Source organism: Podarcis muralis, chromosome 1, assembly GCF_964188315.1.
Source record: "Podarcis muralis chromosome 1, rPodMur119.hap1.1, whole genome shotgun sequence".
NCBI lineage: Eukaryota > Metazoa > Chordata > Lepidosauria > Squamata > Lacertidae > Podarcis > Podarcis muralis.
Window position 1 is genome coordinate 135,637,647 of NC_135655.1, and position 18,480 is coordinate 135,656,126.

Below are 18,480 nucleotides of genomic sequence, written 5' to 3' on the forward strand. Positions count from 1 at the left end.
TAAAGAAATATTTGAGGCAAGGGGCAGTTCTTTAGTTGGTTCGTCTTAGCCTTTGTAAAGCAGAGAAACAGAAAGAGAAAAGTAAGTAGTAAACCATGCTAGGAAGTAGGACAAATTAATATTAACCAGGTCCCATTGCCTAGGCTTGAGTTCCTTCCTTTTTAGAGGTAGCACATGGTTCTGGTGGTGCTCACCTGCCAGGCTTTCTGCTTTCTCCCGCATGGTTGGTATCACTGCATTTGAACATCAGATCAGACTCCTAGCACTGCTGCCATAAAAAAATAAAAATCCTTGAAACACACACTCCATATGCTCCATATGTACAGAGCACAGACACTTAGGCAGTTTAAAAATAATAATGGCCTGTTAGGCTACTCTAACAGCCTCATCAGCTTCAAGAGTGAAATAGGTAGGACTCAAATGGAAATTTCTGAAACACCTGAAATTAAAATGCACCCACAAGGAAGGGAGATGCTGGTCACAATCTGGGGAAATAGATGACTTTAGATGCCTGTGATTTCATCAGCATATGAAATTTAGTCATCCCTATCTCCTTGGCTTCTCAGAACACAAATCCCTTTCCTATCTTATTTCCTTTCTCACGGCCTGCAGGCTATCTGTCTCCCTGCCCTTTGTCCTTGCATGAGGGATTTCCCAGCCTGCTTCCACATGGCCTTTCAGCTCCTCTACAATATTATCTTCAACTACGTCTCATATATAATCTGCTGTCCATAGATCTATGGGAGGGTTTTCTTTCCACTTGAACCTGTAGCTTCACAGAGTGTCAGCATTCTATGACTGATCTTTGCTCCTCAGTCTGAGATGGACAGACGCTCCTTGCTCTCAGCCCAGTTCCTGGAAAACAGGATTAATTACCCTTCCCCGCTGCCTCTTGATTTAAAGCCAGCGCAAGCACAATGGCGTAATGCACTCAGTGATTTACAAGAGATCCAAATATATGAATGCATATTTTTACAAAGTTGTTTATTTTTACAGCATGTGATGGCATCGGTACAGGAAGTTTGATGTATGCCCAAACGGTAGACTCCAGCAACATTGACAAATTTGTCAACTGTACCAAGATCAATGGGAACCTTATCTTCCTTGTCACTGGGATTCATGGGTGAGTGCAGATAATTATAACATGCTGCATCTTAGTAACAGACCCACCTAGTTTGTTCATTTTCACTTTTTTGGTCCCTAAATGTTGGGATGGACTATCAGGCCAGCATTGCTTCTTCTGAGAATTGTATGAGATGGAGCTGTGTATTGTGCTCTTTCCAGGTTGGCCCAAATTTTCTGGTGGTATAGAGGATGGGCTCCTATGACATAACAGTAATGTCTAAAGGGGCTTTTTGACTTCTAGATAGTGGGGTTGAAATCCAAGTTCTGCTCATTGCTAGCACGGCCTTTGCCTTTCTGTCTGTAGAATTTGATAAACCTGACCAAGACTGCTGAGGCACAATGTGAGCCCATGTTGAATGAATGAATGAATGAATGCTGTGGTGGGAAACTTATTGACCAGTCTCAGGGAAGATAAAGGGGCTTATAGAGGGCATGCAAGGACTTACAATAGCTTATTGCCTTTTTTCAGTTCTTGCCTTTCTTGCATGCTGCATTATGAACAAAATAAACATTTGGAGCATCAATGCAAGTTCCACCTGTTTTTATCTCTCTGGACTCATCCAGACTTACACTTATTCTGTACTTAGAAAGCACAAGTTCAAGCAGTTGTGCCATTGCCTCTCTGCTTTCCGTTGGAAAACCTGTACATTAGCAATAAATTGGGGGGGAAACTCGATTGAAAACTCTGATTCAGTGGTTGAGGTCGGGTCTGCAAGGGCATGTCTGGAGGAGCCCTCTGTTCCTTTGTTCTGGCCTGTCATCTAGGGATGCTTCTGAATATTTTCCCATCCAAATTAGTTTCCAGATTTTGAGTTTCCAGATTACCTAATCTTGTTTCCAAAGTGGCATTGTGCTAACAATGTGTCATTTTTAATGTTGATTTGATTTCCTAATTTTTTCCCCAGACCACTGGGCATGTGAAGTTTACTTCAGTGTTCAGTCCCCCCCCCCTTATAGTTTACCAATGTGCATCAGGGCCCATGTGCATTGATTACATCACTGTGCAAAAAGGAATCCTATTTTAATCATGCGATCACATAATGATGCCTTTTTGTGCTGATTTAATCAGTGTGGCTATGCACTACTGTGCATTGGTAACATGTAAGTAGAGAATGTGGGGTGGGTGCAAACTGCAAACAACATCCAATTGTACATGTCCTAATCTGAAATTAATTTTAGGAATTAACCGAGTTGAATTTTAAGGCAGATGGGTCGAAAACGTAGTGGAGCCATTTCAACAAAATAAGTGTAACACTGTTGTCAGGCATACAGATCTCCTACATGCAGCCCTTCTTGTTGTGTCCAAAATGTCACGTGCCCTCCAGCTCCTGAAAGAGCATCACTCCTAATATACTGCCAGCATCACATTAAAGCAATATTTTAAATCATATGTTTTAGAGGGGATTAAAATTATTTAAATTTGGTCTTTAAAATATTATTGTTATGAAGTTTATGTGCAAGCTTGAAGTTATAAGGAAAGTACAACTGAACTGCACATTATTAAAAGTTGACAGTGTAAAATGGTAACCTGGAATATATATTAGCTGTTCATAATGTTAATTTAGAGTATTTGAACATATTCTTGCATTCAGGATTAACTCTGTTATTCAACATTTAAATAATAGGGAACTTTCTAGTATATAATATTAGGGACTCACTTAATAGCTAATGTTAAAAAAATATCAATATATATTTAAACTTATTAAATGGAAGGCAGCCTTGAAACATTAGGAGGCTGCTTTATGCCAAGTTAAATTATTTGCCCATCTAACCCAAATTGTTTATGCTAATTGGAAGTGGCTCCCCCTGCTCTCAAAGAGAGGCCTTTCACATCACTATAATGCAGAAGAATGTGAATGATGTAATGTACCACAAATTTATTTTCCTGCACTTCTTTGTAAGAAGAGTCACCACCAAGGCTTTTTTTCAGCCAGAACTTGCTGGAACTCAGTTCTGGCCCCTCTCAGGTGGGCACCATTGCCATTCTAAGAGAACAAGGGAGGTGTTCATAGTGAGTTCCGGCACCTCTTTTTCTAGAAAAATAGCACTGGTCACAACCATAATCTACTAGTTCATTCATTAGGCAGGGAGTTTCCCTCAGGATAGCAGAACATGCCTTTAACCCCAATGTTCAAATTTCTATCTTCAGTATCAAAAGTATATATACATGGACAAAGTTAGCCTATACCATGCTTCAAAGCCCCTTTCATGCCACTAATTTCAATGTGCTCCATCAGCTACTGTCAGGCCGCGGGATTATTAGATTTGGAGCAGGGATGATCATTCTTGGTCGATTCCATAAACATGCTCAGGGTACTCATTTGGGTTCTTGGCTGGTTCCACACAACGTTTGTAAAGCAGAGAAATTAGAAGTTGTAAAAGGTCCCGCAAGCTGAGTCACTGCTGCATGCTGGGACAGAGAGGGAGAGGAGTGAGGCAGTGGCAAGGTCAGATCTGTGCAAATCCAGTGCTTCTGCCAACTTGGTTCAGGCTAATCCTGGGGCTGTTATTTAATACAGTAATATATCTGATCACTGCAGTTTTTGCTGAAATTATTGTAAGCTCTGCAAACTTCACTGGTGATGCTATAGGTTGTCACTCATGTTTTTGTCATTTGTTGGTTTGCAGTGCTAACCATAGTCTCAAACCCAACCTATTGTTTGAACTTCAAAACATACTGGCAAACTTTGGTTTAGGTTAAGGATGAGCAGATTTACCATTACTTTATTGTTCTGTGGGTTCACTCTGCTCCATGCTGCACTCCTTGTGTTCTTTTTAACTGGGAAAAGTCTAAAATTATGGAGCTGGGAGTTGCACAGTTTACCACAACATCCAGGTTCTTTTGTTCTCCCCTTCTGTTGCCAATGCAAATGGGCATATTGAAAGGGCAGAATAAAAACCAACCTTGGTGTGCTTGTATGCATAAATGCATCAATATTCTTTTGTGCTGTGCTTTATGCTGTATTCTGGGGGTACCTCATTAGAAAAAAAAATTGAATCAACTGTACCTAAAGGCAAATCAATGTTTTCTTGTTGAGGCATTATATCTAGGTGGAGAACCTACACACTGTTAATGTAAAGGAGTGAAAAGGAAGGAAAGAAATATACCACCTGTGTATGGTGCTCTGAATGGAACAGTATACCGTATGTTTCCTAGTGCATCAGTTCCACTTTCAGAACAAGACCAGGTAATCTGGAACTCTGAAAGTTCTGCAGGTATTCAGCTGAAGTGAATTTGACAGGCACCCTTAGCTTAAAGCTACTTTCATTTTCCATCTGCTCACCAGCCACACCATTCTGCTTATGGTACACTATTCTCCTGTGGCAAAGTAACAATGGTAAATACAGTGTGTAAATTAAGAAATCACATCAAGCTGTCCTTAGCAGAAGCCATTTCTTGTAATCCCACTTCAAACTGTGGTTTCCAAGTCTGGTTTGCAGGATTTGTGAGTTCAGACATCACAGCAAAACACGATTTGAGTCACTCTGTCATGCCGTGCCTTTACTAAAGACGTGCACACAGGTTTGAACTTTTCATGCCTTGCCTTGAAGCAGACCCCCGCCTTTCCGCTGGCAGTCCTTTCTTGGGAGCTTCACACTGAGCAGAAAGTGTAATTAAAAACGATAATCCTGGATAAATCCTGGTTGCATGAAACAGATTGTAAGCCATGGTGGGGGGTGAGGGAGGCCTAAACCACAAGAATTAATTGTATAATATTTGGCTAATCCTTTGGGCTTTCTTTGAATATTCCATTTCCCTCCTGCTAACCTCACTATAAATTGTAAATGTAAAACTGAGTCCATGAGTCCTGTCTGCAAGTCTTGTCCAACTGTTTCCTATACTCTTTCTGGACTTCCGAAGGGCAGAAAAAGAGTTGCCTACTATGTGCCTCTCACAGTCTTCCAAGTGTGTTATTATTATTATTTCTATAATCACAGGCTTGTACAAGAAAAGTAGAGCCTGACTCTAAAGGCTAATAAAAGTCATTTATTTGCATACTTTTCTGTGAAGGCTTCCCCACCCCAAAAATAGATGTGCACTTTTCACAGGATGCTTTTGCTTGTCTTTTTTTATTTCAGGGTGTCCTACTTTAATTGGCACAAGAGTCTTTGGCTTTTAAGACTGGCTGTGTCAAATCAGTTCAAAGCTTACTGAAAGGAGGCATAAGTCCTGCTCTCAAAACAAACCACACCTTAATCGCAAAGAGTGAGAACTGTTGCGGTGCAGTGGCCAAGATTGTGAGCTGAAAGGAAAGAGAGAAGGATGCTTGCTCACATTCTTCCAATTTTAATATTCTTTCCAGAAGGTGCACCACCAAGCCACCTTTCCTCCATTTTTGATTTTCAGATTTTGTCCTAGTGGTTTTTCTTCAAATTCTCTTGGGAAATAAGCCAAACTATTTCCAGGACTTATTGCAAGCTAATTGGAGTCTCCAGACTCCACACACAAGCCTTCTCCCCTCTCTCAGCCACCCCTTTCCCTCCTTCCCCCTCCACACTGAGCCTCCATCCTGCCTCTTGCCAGCAGCCACCCCCATGTTCTCTTAACTTTCTCCACCATACCTGAAAAAGTCTGGAGAAGGAATTGGATAGGGCCTCAGAGGAAGTGTGTACAAATGACCAGGTCATTTGGCCAAATAACAACCAGAAAATGTGTACAGTACATTGAAATGACCTACTATATTAGGGGTTCCTCCAAAATGACAGTCAAGTCACTGTCTCTGTGATCCGTCTGTTGGGAGCTCTAAGCTCTGTTAGCAGTGCTCTCCTGGGCATCCACTTCAGGAAGAAGAAAGGCAAAGCTAGTTTTCTACTCCCAGGATATGGTGGGAATCCTTCACCATTCTTCCATATTCACATCTTGACAATGTGTCGTTATTCTCTTTCAGGGACCCCTATCACACAATAGAAGCAATTGACCCTCAGAATTTAAATGTCTTTCAAACAGTGAGAGAGATAACAGGTAACCTACAATTATGATACTACATCATTTGTGCTTTCCATTTTTTAGAAAAGCTACTGCTTACATAAATGAGCTGAGGTAACAGTGTAGCATGAAAAAGAGGTTTGTAGTACAAATTTTACCTCAACCATAAATTTACAAGATGGCAGTGAATATTGTTGTAGTGATTGCTGTAAGTGAAGTGGATTGAATATTTTAAAACAGCATATAAATACAAATTATTATCCTCATCATCAACAACAATGTTATCATTCCCTTTCTCTGTGCTTTTAAGCTGGCTGTGTTGAAAGCTTACTACTGATCCACTGGTTTATCAAGGCAATGTCCTTAGGACGGTTGTTTCAGTGACAGGATGCTCTATTTCAGTGCATGTGGTAAAAGGCACAGGATGATGCCCTGTCAACTTGTGCTACTAAGGAACTCAGTGCAGCTGTGGGACCAGCATCCAGACAGGAGTTTAGGAAACCTCTCCATGAAACGCCTTCCTCAGATGAAGCCCAGGGCATGGAGTGGTTGCCTCAGGCGGCAGGTGCCAGAGGGCAGGTCACAGTGCCAAGATGTTAGAGGACAGAGCTCTGTGTGTTTTATGGCCTGGTCTGCACTTCCTTAGCAAGGCAGTGGCTGAGGGACACTGTCCAGTTGCCAGGGATGAAGGGGAGGTTCAAATGCCAGTTAGTTCACTTTCTGTACATGGAACAGGAGGGATGGGCACTATTTGGCCCTTCAGCTCAGAAATCAAAATGGCCTATGGGGAACCTCTGGCCCTCCAGATGTTGCTGAACTACAGGTCCCATCATACCGGACCATCAACTGATGGGGGTCAGAGTCCAGCAGCATCTGGACGGCCACAGGTTCCTCTTCCTGGGCAGTGGCGTGTGTTGTCACACAAGATGCCAAAGAACGTGGTATAAATTCCAAGGCTAGGCAGGCATGGCCTTCCTTCCGCTCTTTTGCCTGATCAGATTTCAAGTCTGTAGTGAAGCTGTGACTGCAGTGAGGAATTCTGTAATATTTCTGGTTTTATCCTCTTTAGGATTCCTGAATATACAATCATGGCCTGAAAACATGACCGATTTCAGTGTGTTTTCTAACCTAGTTACTATCGGTGGAAGAGCACTATACAGGTGGGCTAAGCTGTTTTGTTTTTCTTAGCATTTTCACTTTTAAAATCAATGTTCACAGACTGAGTTTATTAAAGAAATTTATCACAGAGCATGGTGTTGGGGTCTGGATAATATCTTTGTCCCACCTCATGCATAAATACCCATAAATACCCATGCACACCTATCTAAACTGTACATGAGAAGGCCCCCTTGCTAAACTCTTGTGGTACGTGTGGACATCAGTGGATGCATGGTTCACGGTTTGTCCAGGAGAGCTAAACCAGGACTATGAGTTCAGACACCACACTAAGCAGAACCATGGCTTAGCTCAGGGCAGGGCAGCGCAACACAACACACGAATGACCAGGAAGGAGCAGAGTAGCTGCAGTCTTCTCTCTGAGAGCCAGCATGCTCACATGTTCTTTCTAAGCCACAGTCTAGCGCAGTATGATGTGTGAACCAGTCTTTCATTGTTCTGATATGGAATTATTATTTTTTGTCACAAAAAGTAAAAGGACACAAAAATGCCAGAGATCACAGTGGTGTTTGCACAGGCATTACAGAATATGAATATTTAAGAAACATGTTCTGATATGAAAGCTGATGCACAGGAAAAGTTCCTGTTGGGAGAGAGAACACCAAAACAGAATGGGCGTGAAACAATCTATCTGTGTAATATATACCATGGCCCACAGAGCAAAATGTAGTTAATCAGTCAAGGGGCTCTGTATGTGTTGTAAACAATGGCCAAAGCAGATTATAAATAACAGTGAAACCTTGAGATTTGAATTACAGTCTCGTGCTGGCTTTTGTGGTATTGGTTTTCATCAAGAACAGCTGGAAAATAATTACCTTGGGTTTTTTTTTTTAAGATATCAAATAAATCTGCAGAGTACTGGTTTCTCATAAACTACTTTAGCTTCACAAACTTTAGACTCTCCACTTCAACAAAGTTATCTCCACTTCACAGTTAAGATTTTTGCTTGATGCTACGAAAATGACTGGCTGCCAAGAAAATCATCATCTTAAGCAAAGGAGCAGAGAATCTCTTTGGAATTAATAATTTGACTTTCATTTACACACATATGCTATGAATGTGGCTCTGGTGGTATAAAGCCCTCAAAGACCCAAGCAATCTGGCGGAGAGGGAGGGTGCATGTCTCTTAAGATAATGATAGCTCACACACTTGGACATTTTAGAAAGAAAGCAGGATGGCAAAGGGAATGTTCATGGAACACACAGACACCCAAACATCAAAAATGATTGCCCCCTATTCCATCACACCTGAATAAGATGGCAAGACAGAGAGTGGTTCTGCTTCAAGCCCCGTGGGGCCTTTCTGCTTAACATTTGCCTCAACAATGGTCAACAGTGAAACATTTGTAGTTATATGACTGGTTCACAGTCAGGACATAGTCAGCGCTCCAAACATTAGTGTTGGTGACCACACACTTGAGGTAGTCGATGCATTTGTCTTCCTGGGCTCCACCATAACTAGCATTCTCTCCATCGACACAGAGCTGGACAAGTGTATTGGCAAGGCAACTATGGCAATGGCTTGCCTCTTCATTTTTATTTTTATTTTTAATAATTGAAAATTTTATTAGTATTTTCCACATAACAACACCACGAAAAATATTGAAAAATAACAATACACAAAACACAAAAACCGACATTCAAAAAACCCCACCACAAATCCATATCTTACAAGTTAATAATATAAACACTAAAAAGAAAAAAGAAAAACAATTATTGACTTCCGTCAATCCCACAGCACCTCCTTTGTGTCTTCCTGTTTTCCTGTTTTCCTTATCATCTCTAGTCTAGCATCCAGATATAAATCCCTCTTTCTTATCCTTTCACTTCACAAGGTTATTCCAGACTCAGCCAGATTTCTGTCCTCGAACCTTGGCTTTTAAGGTATTCGTTTAGACACTTCCATTCCCTTTTCACTTCACTTTTTGGTTTTTGTCTTATTATATCTGTCAATTTGGCTAATTCTAAATATTCTGAAAGCTTGCCTCTTCCAAAGGGTACGGGAGACTGTGATGCTAACTACCAATGCCAAGATGAAGCCCTGCCCAGCTTGCTTCTTGAGCCTGCTGCTCTATGGTAGGGAGACATGGGCAACTTATGCCCACCAGGAGCGACACCTCCACACCTTCCACATGTGCTGTGTCAGAAAGATTTTGGGCATCCCATGGCAGGATAGAGACTCAAACAAAGATGTGCTCTTCCAAGCCCACATTCCCAGCATGTTCACACTCCTGTCTCAGCGACATCTGTGCTGGCTTGCTCATGTCCACAGAACAGAAGATGGCAGGATCCCCCAGGACGTGCTCTGAGGAGAGCTGGCTTCAGGCACCAGCCCGTTGGCAGAGAAACTCTGTGTTACAAAGATGTCTGCAAACATGACAGGAAGGCTGGCAATGTCAACCCTGCTATGTGGGAATCCCTTGCAGACGACCACAACAGCTGGAGACCATCAGTCAGGTCATGTATCCACAGCAGCGATCAGAAAAGGAATGACCGCTGGGAAGAGAGCAGAAAGAATAAATGACATGGCGCATCTGCAACAGCGCAACCAGGCACCTTCATCTGCCCCAGCTGCAACAAAACATGCCTCTCCCATATCGGCCTCTACAGCCACAGCAGTTTGTCTCCAACAGTTTGTCTTCATCTCCAAAGGTGCACTCTTTGATTGTCTCCCAAGACAGATGGATGCCAACAGCAGTCAGTTTGAGCCTTTTCTCTGTCCCAGTCATATGGGGAAAATATTCATTATGTGCGCTAATAGTGAATGAGTACACTCTGCAGTTGGATCTCATCGTGATTGGAGCAAGGGTTGCAGAGGCCGCTGCAATTCATTTCACAACATGATCACATTCCTATGCATTCCAAGAGCAATTTTTAAAAGCCATCATTAATGCCCTACTTTCCACTTTGGATAAACAAGTAATCATTGATCATGTTGTTCTCCCCAAAGCTAGTATTTAGGTGTTGTGCCTACCTGCCTTGCCTCAAACATCTGGACTGTTCTTTGCTCTGTACCTTTGAGCACCTGTGGCTTTGCGCACTGTGTTAGCACTTGCTCTCTGCTTGTGGCACATTATACTCTGGATGGGTCAAAGCGTGGAGAGTAGGGGCTCAAATTAGATTACTTTCCCATCTTTTCCATTTCTGGCCCTTTGCTTGCATGCGATAGTTGTATCTAAGCAACAAAGCAAGTTCTCACAATATATGCCTGCCTCTATATATCTCTGTGTGCCTATTTACTATTCTGTTCTTGTTTCCTCCTCCAGTGGCCTTTCTTTGCTTATTCTCAAGCAGCAGGGAATTAGATCTCTACAGTTCCAGTCCCTGAAGCATATCAGTGCTGGCAACATCTACATAACAGACAATAGTAACTTGTGCTACTATCACACCATCAACTGGACCAGTCTCTTCAGCACTCCTAATCAAAAGACTGTGATCCACAGAAATAAGAAGGCTGAAAATTGCAGTAAGTATTATTCTCCTTGCATTTTGAAGAATATGGAAGCTTGTCAACCAGTACAGAAATAAACAAAGCACCTATTGTTTTGGTAATGACACAGAAGCAATATTTTAATAGAATAAATTAATTTTTCCTCATTAGGAGACTAATTATTTGCTGTTTTATAGAAGAGGGCATCACGTTGAATGATTGCACCAATATTCAGCATTATTGTATAAGTAAAACTCAGGTTAAAGGTGGCAGTCTGGTTCCTTTCAATTTAAGTAAATATACTGGAGAATGTCACAGGAAAGCACTCCCTTTCCCAAGCCAGCAATCTTCATGAAGACCCATCACAGGATAACTGCACTTATATAAACATGCTGCATGTACATTGCCTGTGACACCACAGACATGAATATACTAATGGGCTAAGGCTTTCAATATCCTTGAGCCTTTCCCGTTGTTCCTCATTGTCCTTGGACTTCACCCTCAACGTACCTTCTAATGTGTCTCTGCAGGTCGGAGCTTATCCTCCTCTTTTGCCCTCCTGTTTCCAGGCAGAGGTCTGTGCTTTAATGCTCTGTGTCCAAGCAGTTTTTTCTTTTTCTGTTCTAGAACTTTGCCTGCAAAAGTCTGCTCTTTAAAGCTGAATCAGAGCAAACGTCAATTCGACTTTGAGCTTTAAAGAGCGGGATTTTGCAGGGAAAGCTCCAGAACAAAAAAGGGGGTGCTCAGACCATGCCTTGAGAGAGTGGAGGAAAGGTAAGTGAGCCAAGCCCTCAGCGTCGCAGCTACGCCCTCAGAATCCCCAGGGCCCTGTAGGAATTGCTGCTGCCAACCATCACAATTTAGGCCACATGGAGCTCAAATGTGTCAGTCACCCCCTCTCCCCATATGGACTTGCCCAGCATATGAAGCCAGTGCCACTGGAAGTGGAGCAAAGCACTTACTCGTCCCCAGTCAGTGGCAGGCAGCTACTTTTATTATATCTCCTGCAATGCAGTACCAGCAGTACCACATCAGGTGAGCCCCTCTAAGGGGAGTGGGTGCAGCGCTGCCAAGGTGGCTCATGCTAGCTGCAGTGCCAATGGGCAGCAATGTAGGCATCAGCCCCTGGGGCGCTTTAGGTGTGCCTTGGCCTTGCCAGCTGTCTGAATACTGCAGCTGGTCACAGCCCCTAAGCTGCCACTGGCTTAGTTGTTTTGAAGTCACAGAAGGACTGGGTGTCTTTAGAGGAATTATTTGTGAGTGTTGGGGGCAGGATTTAAAATTTGAATTTGGATTCATAGATCTTTAATAGCGTTATTCAATTAAACCCCTTCTGCTTTATTTAAAAACACAAGTTTTCTCATTAGGATGGGTCGAATATTCCTGTGCTTTTCACCCAAAAATGATAGACAACATTTTTGCCAGGAGTTATTATGCTGCTAGCAGAGGGTCCAACAGCAAAATGGGCTGTATCTTCTGTCAGGTTATCCTCCTTTCTCCTTGTTGGACTTTCCATCTTCTCTTTGATCACTTCATGGACTCCCTGCCTCTTAGCTGCAACGGCCAGGCTGTGATTGCCTTGGTCAAAGGGCTGGGCATTTGGGGGCCAGGCTGAGAATGGACACTACCACATTTAGAATTTGAATTCCAAGGTCCGTGAGCTGGTTTAGGTAGACGGAGTCTCCTCACATATGGCAGTTCATCACGGATATCTGATTGACACTATGTTGGATCACATTCATTGAGCATTTTGGAACCCTCCATTAAATATAGAGATGCAGTAGCTTCTTACATGAGTGGAAGAGCCACAAATATTTCAAACTACATTTACTAGGTGCCTGCATTCAGATCTTCAAAGGGGGGGGGGGGGAAAGTGACTTGATGAAGATTTCATCTTATTGTTAGTGATTTCAAAGAAGCATCTGCAGTTTGAACAGCCTGAAAAAGGCAGCAGCATATGAAAGTCCTTTCTCACAAGCCTTTCTTTGAGTGTCAACAAGCATATAGATAGAGGTGATCCAGCTGACACAGTGTACCTAGACTTTCAAAAAGCTTTCAACAAAGTACCTCACCAAAGACTCCTGAGAAAGCTTAGCAGTCAAGGAACAAGAGAAGAGGTCCTCTTGTGAATCACGAGTTGGTTAAATTGCAAGAAGCAAAGAGTAGGAATAAATGGACAATTCTCCCAATGCAGATGTATAGAAAGGGGAGTCCCACAAGGATCAGTACTATGATTTTGAACTTCACAAATGATCTAGAGTGAGCAGTGAGGTGGCCACTTTTGCTGGTGATACTAATTTTTTCAGTCATTAAAGCAAAAAGAGATTGTGAAGAGCTTCAAAACGACGTCTCCAAACTGAGTGGATGGGTGGTAAAATGGCCAATGTAATTAAATGTAAACAAAAGTAAAATGATGCATGTCGGCACAATAAATAAATAAATTATTTCTCATATGTGCATTTGGGGTCTGAACTGGTAGTGACCGACCAGGAAGGCCTCAGTGACCACCTCACCCATATGAACCTACCCAGACCCTGAAATCATCATCAGAGGCCCTTCTTCTTGTGCCTCCTCTATGAGAGGTCTGGAGGACGGCAGCACAAGTACAGGCCTTTTCTGCAGTGCCTTCCATGTGTGTAGACCACAAGCTTAACACGAGTCACCAGTGTGATGCAGCAGGGGGAAAAACAACAACAACCCTAATGCCATTCTCGGCTGCATAAACAGAAGTATAGTGCCCAGATCAAGGGAAGTAATAGTACCACTCCATCCTTGCCTGGAGTACTGTGTCCATTTCTGGGCACCACAATTTAAGAAGGATATTGACAAGCTAGAACATGTGCAGAGGAGGGTGACCAAGATGATCAAGGATTTGGAAACCAAGCCTTTTGAGGGAGTTGGGGATGTTTGGCCAGTATGAGGAGGTTTGGCCTAGATGAGGGGAGATATGATAGCCAATGTCTAAAGGGCTGTCACATAGAAGATGAAGCAAGCATGTTTTCTCTGATAGGACCCAAACCAATGGCTTCAAGTTACAAGAAAGGAGAGAAACATCGGGAAGAACTTTCTGACAGTAAGAGCAGATTATCTGTCTGATAGAGTCAGACAGTGGAACAGACTCTATCAGGAGGTTGTGGACTCTCCTTCCTTGGAGGTTTTTAAGCAGAGGTTGGATGGTCATCTGTCATGGATACTTTAGTTGAGATTCCTGCATAGCAGAGTGTTGGACTAGATGATCCTTGGGGTTCCCCCCAACTCTACGATTCTATGATTCTGTGCTTAATTGAACTTGCCTACAAACTATTTAAAACTATTAATCTTTATTTTGAAGCACAAATGCTTCAGATCTCTTATTAAAAATCATTGAGAACTAGCATCAATCATGGCCCTTTAATGTATATCTAGACCCTTAAATGAAAGCTGTACCACAAAGCAGTCAGCCTTATATGATGGAAATTCAATCCAGTCCAGAGAGACTAACTTCAAAGATGTTTACAGAGAGAAATGCCCTCCAAACGCATACGCAAACATCTGTAATAACTGATAGTGAAGCTTAAGTTCTTATTTCCACAAATACACACCTGTAACCTCAGGGAGTCCCAGAACCCTTGAGGGGATGAATTTAAGGAATGTGGAGAGATTTCAGGGTGGGGGTGTAGTTATTTGGTTGCCTGAACCTAGATATACAGGGGAAAGAGAAGCCTATAAAGTGGCCTTGAGCTGAGTTAGGTTCTTGGTCTGTTTAGCCTACCACCGTCTGCCTTGGCTGCTGCCATCTTTTTGGGATCTCAGGCACCTCCAAAACAAACAAAAAAACCCCTTAAAATCAAATAAGAGGACATACGAGGACATACACCTGCATAGAAATTGTGTATCCTGATGTGTGTAGATGGACTTTAGGCATTATTACTGCAACTTACTCAGAAGAACAGTGCATCTCACTATAGAGGGGAAGAGAGTGGCCTCTGTGTGCCTGCTCAGTTAGCGTCCTGGTGTGCTAACTGTTGATGGGCAACTTCACAGGCTGCACCACTGTTCTCCCTTTTAACAGTTTTGTGTGTGTGTGTGTGTGTGTGTGTGTGTGTGTGTGTGTGTGTCTTTAAACTAAACATTGACCAAGCAGACCCTTCAATCAGAGGACTCCTTCAAGTAGAGGACTTGCCCCGGCAGCCCTTTGAATGTTATTTATTTAAAGCATTATTTACATATAGGATTATCCATTATAAAACTGGTCATGTGCCCATCCTGCTCTGGTGTGATTCCACCCACCCCATCCTCAGTTTGCTGCATGAGATACTCTGATTGAAAGTTCCAGAGCGTGAACCTGCAATCTTATGCGTCGGAAGTATATGCTCACTATTGAACTGTGGGTTCTCCTCCCTTACCACCCTCCACAAATCAATTATACTTGCAGAGCTGAGAGAACGGAAGTGACCTGAAACTATGGAGAAAGATTTGTCATCAGTATCTTTAACTTTCAGTTAGACCTCAGTATACAGTGGTACCTCGCAAGACGAATGCCTCGCAAGACGGAAAACTCGCAAGATGGAAAACTCGCAAGACGAAAGGGTTTTTTGTTTTTTGAGCTGCTTCGCAAGACGATTTTCCCTATGGGCTTGCTTCGCAAGACGGAAACGTCTTGCAAGTTTGTTTCCTTTTTCTTAACACCGTTAATACAGTTGCGACTTGACTTCAAGGAGCAACTCATAGCACGCGGTGTGGTAGCCTTTTTTGAGGTTTTTGAAGACTTTGGTGATTTTTGAAGCTTTTCCAAAACTTTTCCGACACCGTGCTTCGCAAGACGGAAATAATCGCAAGACGACAAAACTCGCGGAACGAATTAATTTCGTCTTGCGAGGCACCACTGTACTTCAATAATGAGGAACGGATAATATCAGAAACCATTACCAGGATCCCCTTATTTTAAAGAAAGAAAACTTGATATTTCTTTCATGACTGCTATTTAGCATTGACTTGGTGCTGGTGACATGGTGCACCATCAAAACACAGAATGGGCACTGTACCTGAGCAGAGGTGTTGCCTGTGGATGGTCTCATTGGCTGAAAGTCAAAGCTAACATTTGACATTGAGAACTTTTAAAAACGTACCCACAAGCTGCAGAGCAAGCTGCAAGCTGGTTTTTGCTGGGTCTAGCTTATAGTCTCTGTGCTGTTGTAAATAAAACACACATGGCTTGTTTTTGTGTAGTGAGAGAGATGGTCCCAACTCCAGACAGAATAAGGCAACAGCTCAGGAAAATGTTGCAACTCTTACTCCTCCATTACTGGAAATAATAGACTACTGTGAATAGGGGAGAACTGAATAGTACCTAAGTGCTTTGTAGCACATTTCCAGTGCTATTTTGCAAAGGTGCAGCTTGTTCATAAACACCTTCAGTCAATTATGTTTACAAACCTTTGTGGCCTAATTGACTTTATTCCTACTTGTTTAATTTACTGAGTAATATTGTTGTGGAACTTTCCTTTAATAAAAGAGAGTGACAAGCCAAGATTTTTAATGAAAGTTTATTCTCATGCTTATGTCCTTTATATATGTAGAGGGACTTATTTTGTCTTTGTTGGGGAAAGAAAGTTCATTACCTTGTCAAATTTCCAGGAGGAGCTTTAAAAATGCCTTAGAAAAGGAAGCAAGACAGTTTTGGGGTTTCTCCAGGTAATATAATGCCCAAAGCAATTGCCTAATTTGCCTTTAACTTGATCTGACCCTAGGTGTTCATGAGAATAATTATAATAAATAATTATGTCATTTGTAATTTACATAGTATGGTCTGGGTGATATCGTATCTCAAAGCTGCTTATTTCTCTCTGGGTCTCATGAATTCTTCATTGCCTTGGACTATATCGTGGTTGTCAACTGAATCACAGCTGAAATACTTTTGCAAAGACTGGCTTTGGAGCATGAGGATGATGAGGAAACATGCCATTGTCCATCTAGCTCAGTATTGTCTTCACTGACTGGCAGTAGCTCTTGAGGGTATCAGACAAGCAGCAGCCAAAGTTCCCCCAGACCCTTGTTTTGCCCTCAGGAATGTGGCTTGGCCTTGTCAAGGGGGCTGGCCAGGGCAGTCAGAGTGGTGTGTGAGAGCAGGAAGCAGTCTGGGCAGCTGAGAGACAGAGGCTGTGGCTGTGGGAGAAGCAATGCAGTGAACCCCTACATCTTATGCTCAGGTTGTATATATGCGTAAAAAACCATATAGCATAAAGACACCACATTCTAAAAGAACTTAGGCCTGTCCTTCTATTTATGCTCCCATGTGCCCTTGTTGTCCTCTTTTGGTGTCTACCTTTCAATCACTTTCTCCCTCGGGAGAGGTGGGTGTTAAGGTTGGAGTTAAGGCTGGAAGAACATGCTACAAACGGAGTGGAGGTGATGGTTGTTTCAACTTTAGAATAGGGAAGATGGACCCTTTGGGAAAGATCACTCCCACCCCTTTGCTTCTCTCTCATCCCATATTGATACTAAACTCCTCCTGGAAATATTGAGGAGGCTGAAATCCAGACATATCAAGACAGATCCTGAGATCTGAGATCCTGAGATCAGGCATAAGTGTTGTTCTTCTGAAACACAATAAGAACATTTTTTTAAAAAAAAATGCTATTAGGCAAGGGATGCTGTATAGCTCAAATGGGGCATTTGGAGAAAACATAGCCAGTGCTGAAGACTGCAGCTCTGTGATGAAAGAGGAGAGTGAAGCAGAGAGTTGAGGAAGGAACAGCTATATGAAAGTAATAATATGCTTAAGTGCCTAGTACACTTGGATGACAGATATTCGGTATATTTGTTAATGAGGCACAGTCAGCCATTCATTCTGGTGCCAGGAATACAGAGTAAACACTTCTCAACGTGTAAGATTCCATGATATTGTGCAGAATAAGTAGAACCACAGAGAACACAAGAAGGAAAGGGGCAGGGACTTTCTGCAACAAATCTTTTGGAACTGCAACCCATCATTTTAAGTCAGGCAGTCAGAGTCCCCCCACTCCCGCCCCAGCTAAGATAAGATGAAGGAATTGCACATGCTTTTAAATCACATTATGAAGTAAACATTATAAATTGAATGCATATTGAGCATTGGTGGAACAGCAGCAGCAACAACAACAAGAAGAAGTAACAACTACTAGAAGGAAATAAATAAATTTGGAGAGCATTTTCTTGCCTCTTGCATCTGGAATGTTAGGTGTACTCTAGAGTGCAATTCTTCTTTCTAGACTTTACATCTGTGTGTTCTGTAGCATATATGATACCTGTGTATGTTGCTCTCATTTTTACAGATCCTTTTTGTTTTCTTTTTTATTTAATTTTAATTTCAAGTAAATTAGGAAAACCGAACTTACTAGTTGTTGTTTTTCACTTCATTGAGCCCTGACAACCATTTTGGAAATGGCTGTGGTCTGGACTTGTGCTTACCTGATGATCTGAGATGGAGGTGAAAACCAGTTGCCCAGAGTGCTGCTTTGTGATCTTCTGATGCTACATCTCAAAGCGTGCTTGGGGCTGTTAAAAGTTTGAGTGGGGTGGGGGGAGTTTGAGCAAGAGCAGTGATGTCACCTTTCTATTTAATGAAAACACATTTCTCATCAGACAGTAATTATTATCCGTAGAAGTAGATGAGCCACATGTGGCTTGCATAGGAATGGCTGAGATATAAGCCACATCGCCAGGGGGAAGCTCAGCTCACTTCTGGGCCTACCCTGGTTCCTGTCCCACTTTTATCCTACTCACCACCATCACCAGCCACCGCCTTCTCTTTAAGGCCTTTTGCTGGCTCATGCAGGTGGCATGTTCAGTAGCAAGCAGCTGT

At 42.4% G+C, this 18,480-nt stretch overlaps 1 protein-coding gene across 6 annotated transcripts in view; it reads left to right on the forward strand.

The window, feature by feature from the left end:
- The window catches only part of ERBB4 (erb-b2 receptor tyrosine kinase 4), a 760,363-nt gene that overhangs the window by 568,014 nt on the left and 173,869 nt on the right, over positions 1–18,480 (forward strand). For all 6 annotated transcript variants that reach the window (XM_028704728.2, XM_028704741.2, XM_028704748.2 and 3 more), the window contains exons 9-12: positions 997–1,123; positions 6,015–6,088; positions 7,122–7,212; positions 10,495–10,694. In XM_028704728.2, the coding sequence (XP_028560561.2) occupies positions 997–1,123; positions 6,015–6,088; positions 7,122–7,212; positions 10,495–10,694 (492 nt within the window). The remainder of the gene's footprint in view (positions 1–996; positions 1,124–6,014; positions 6,089–7,121; positions 7,213–10,494; positions 10,695–18,480) is intronic.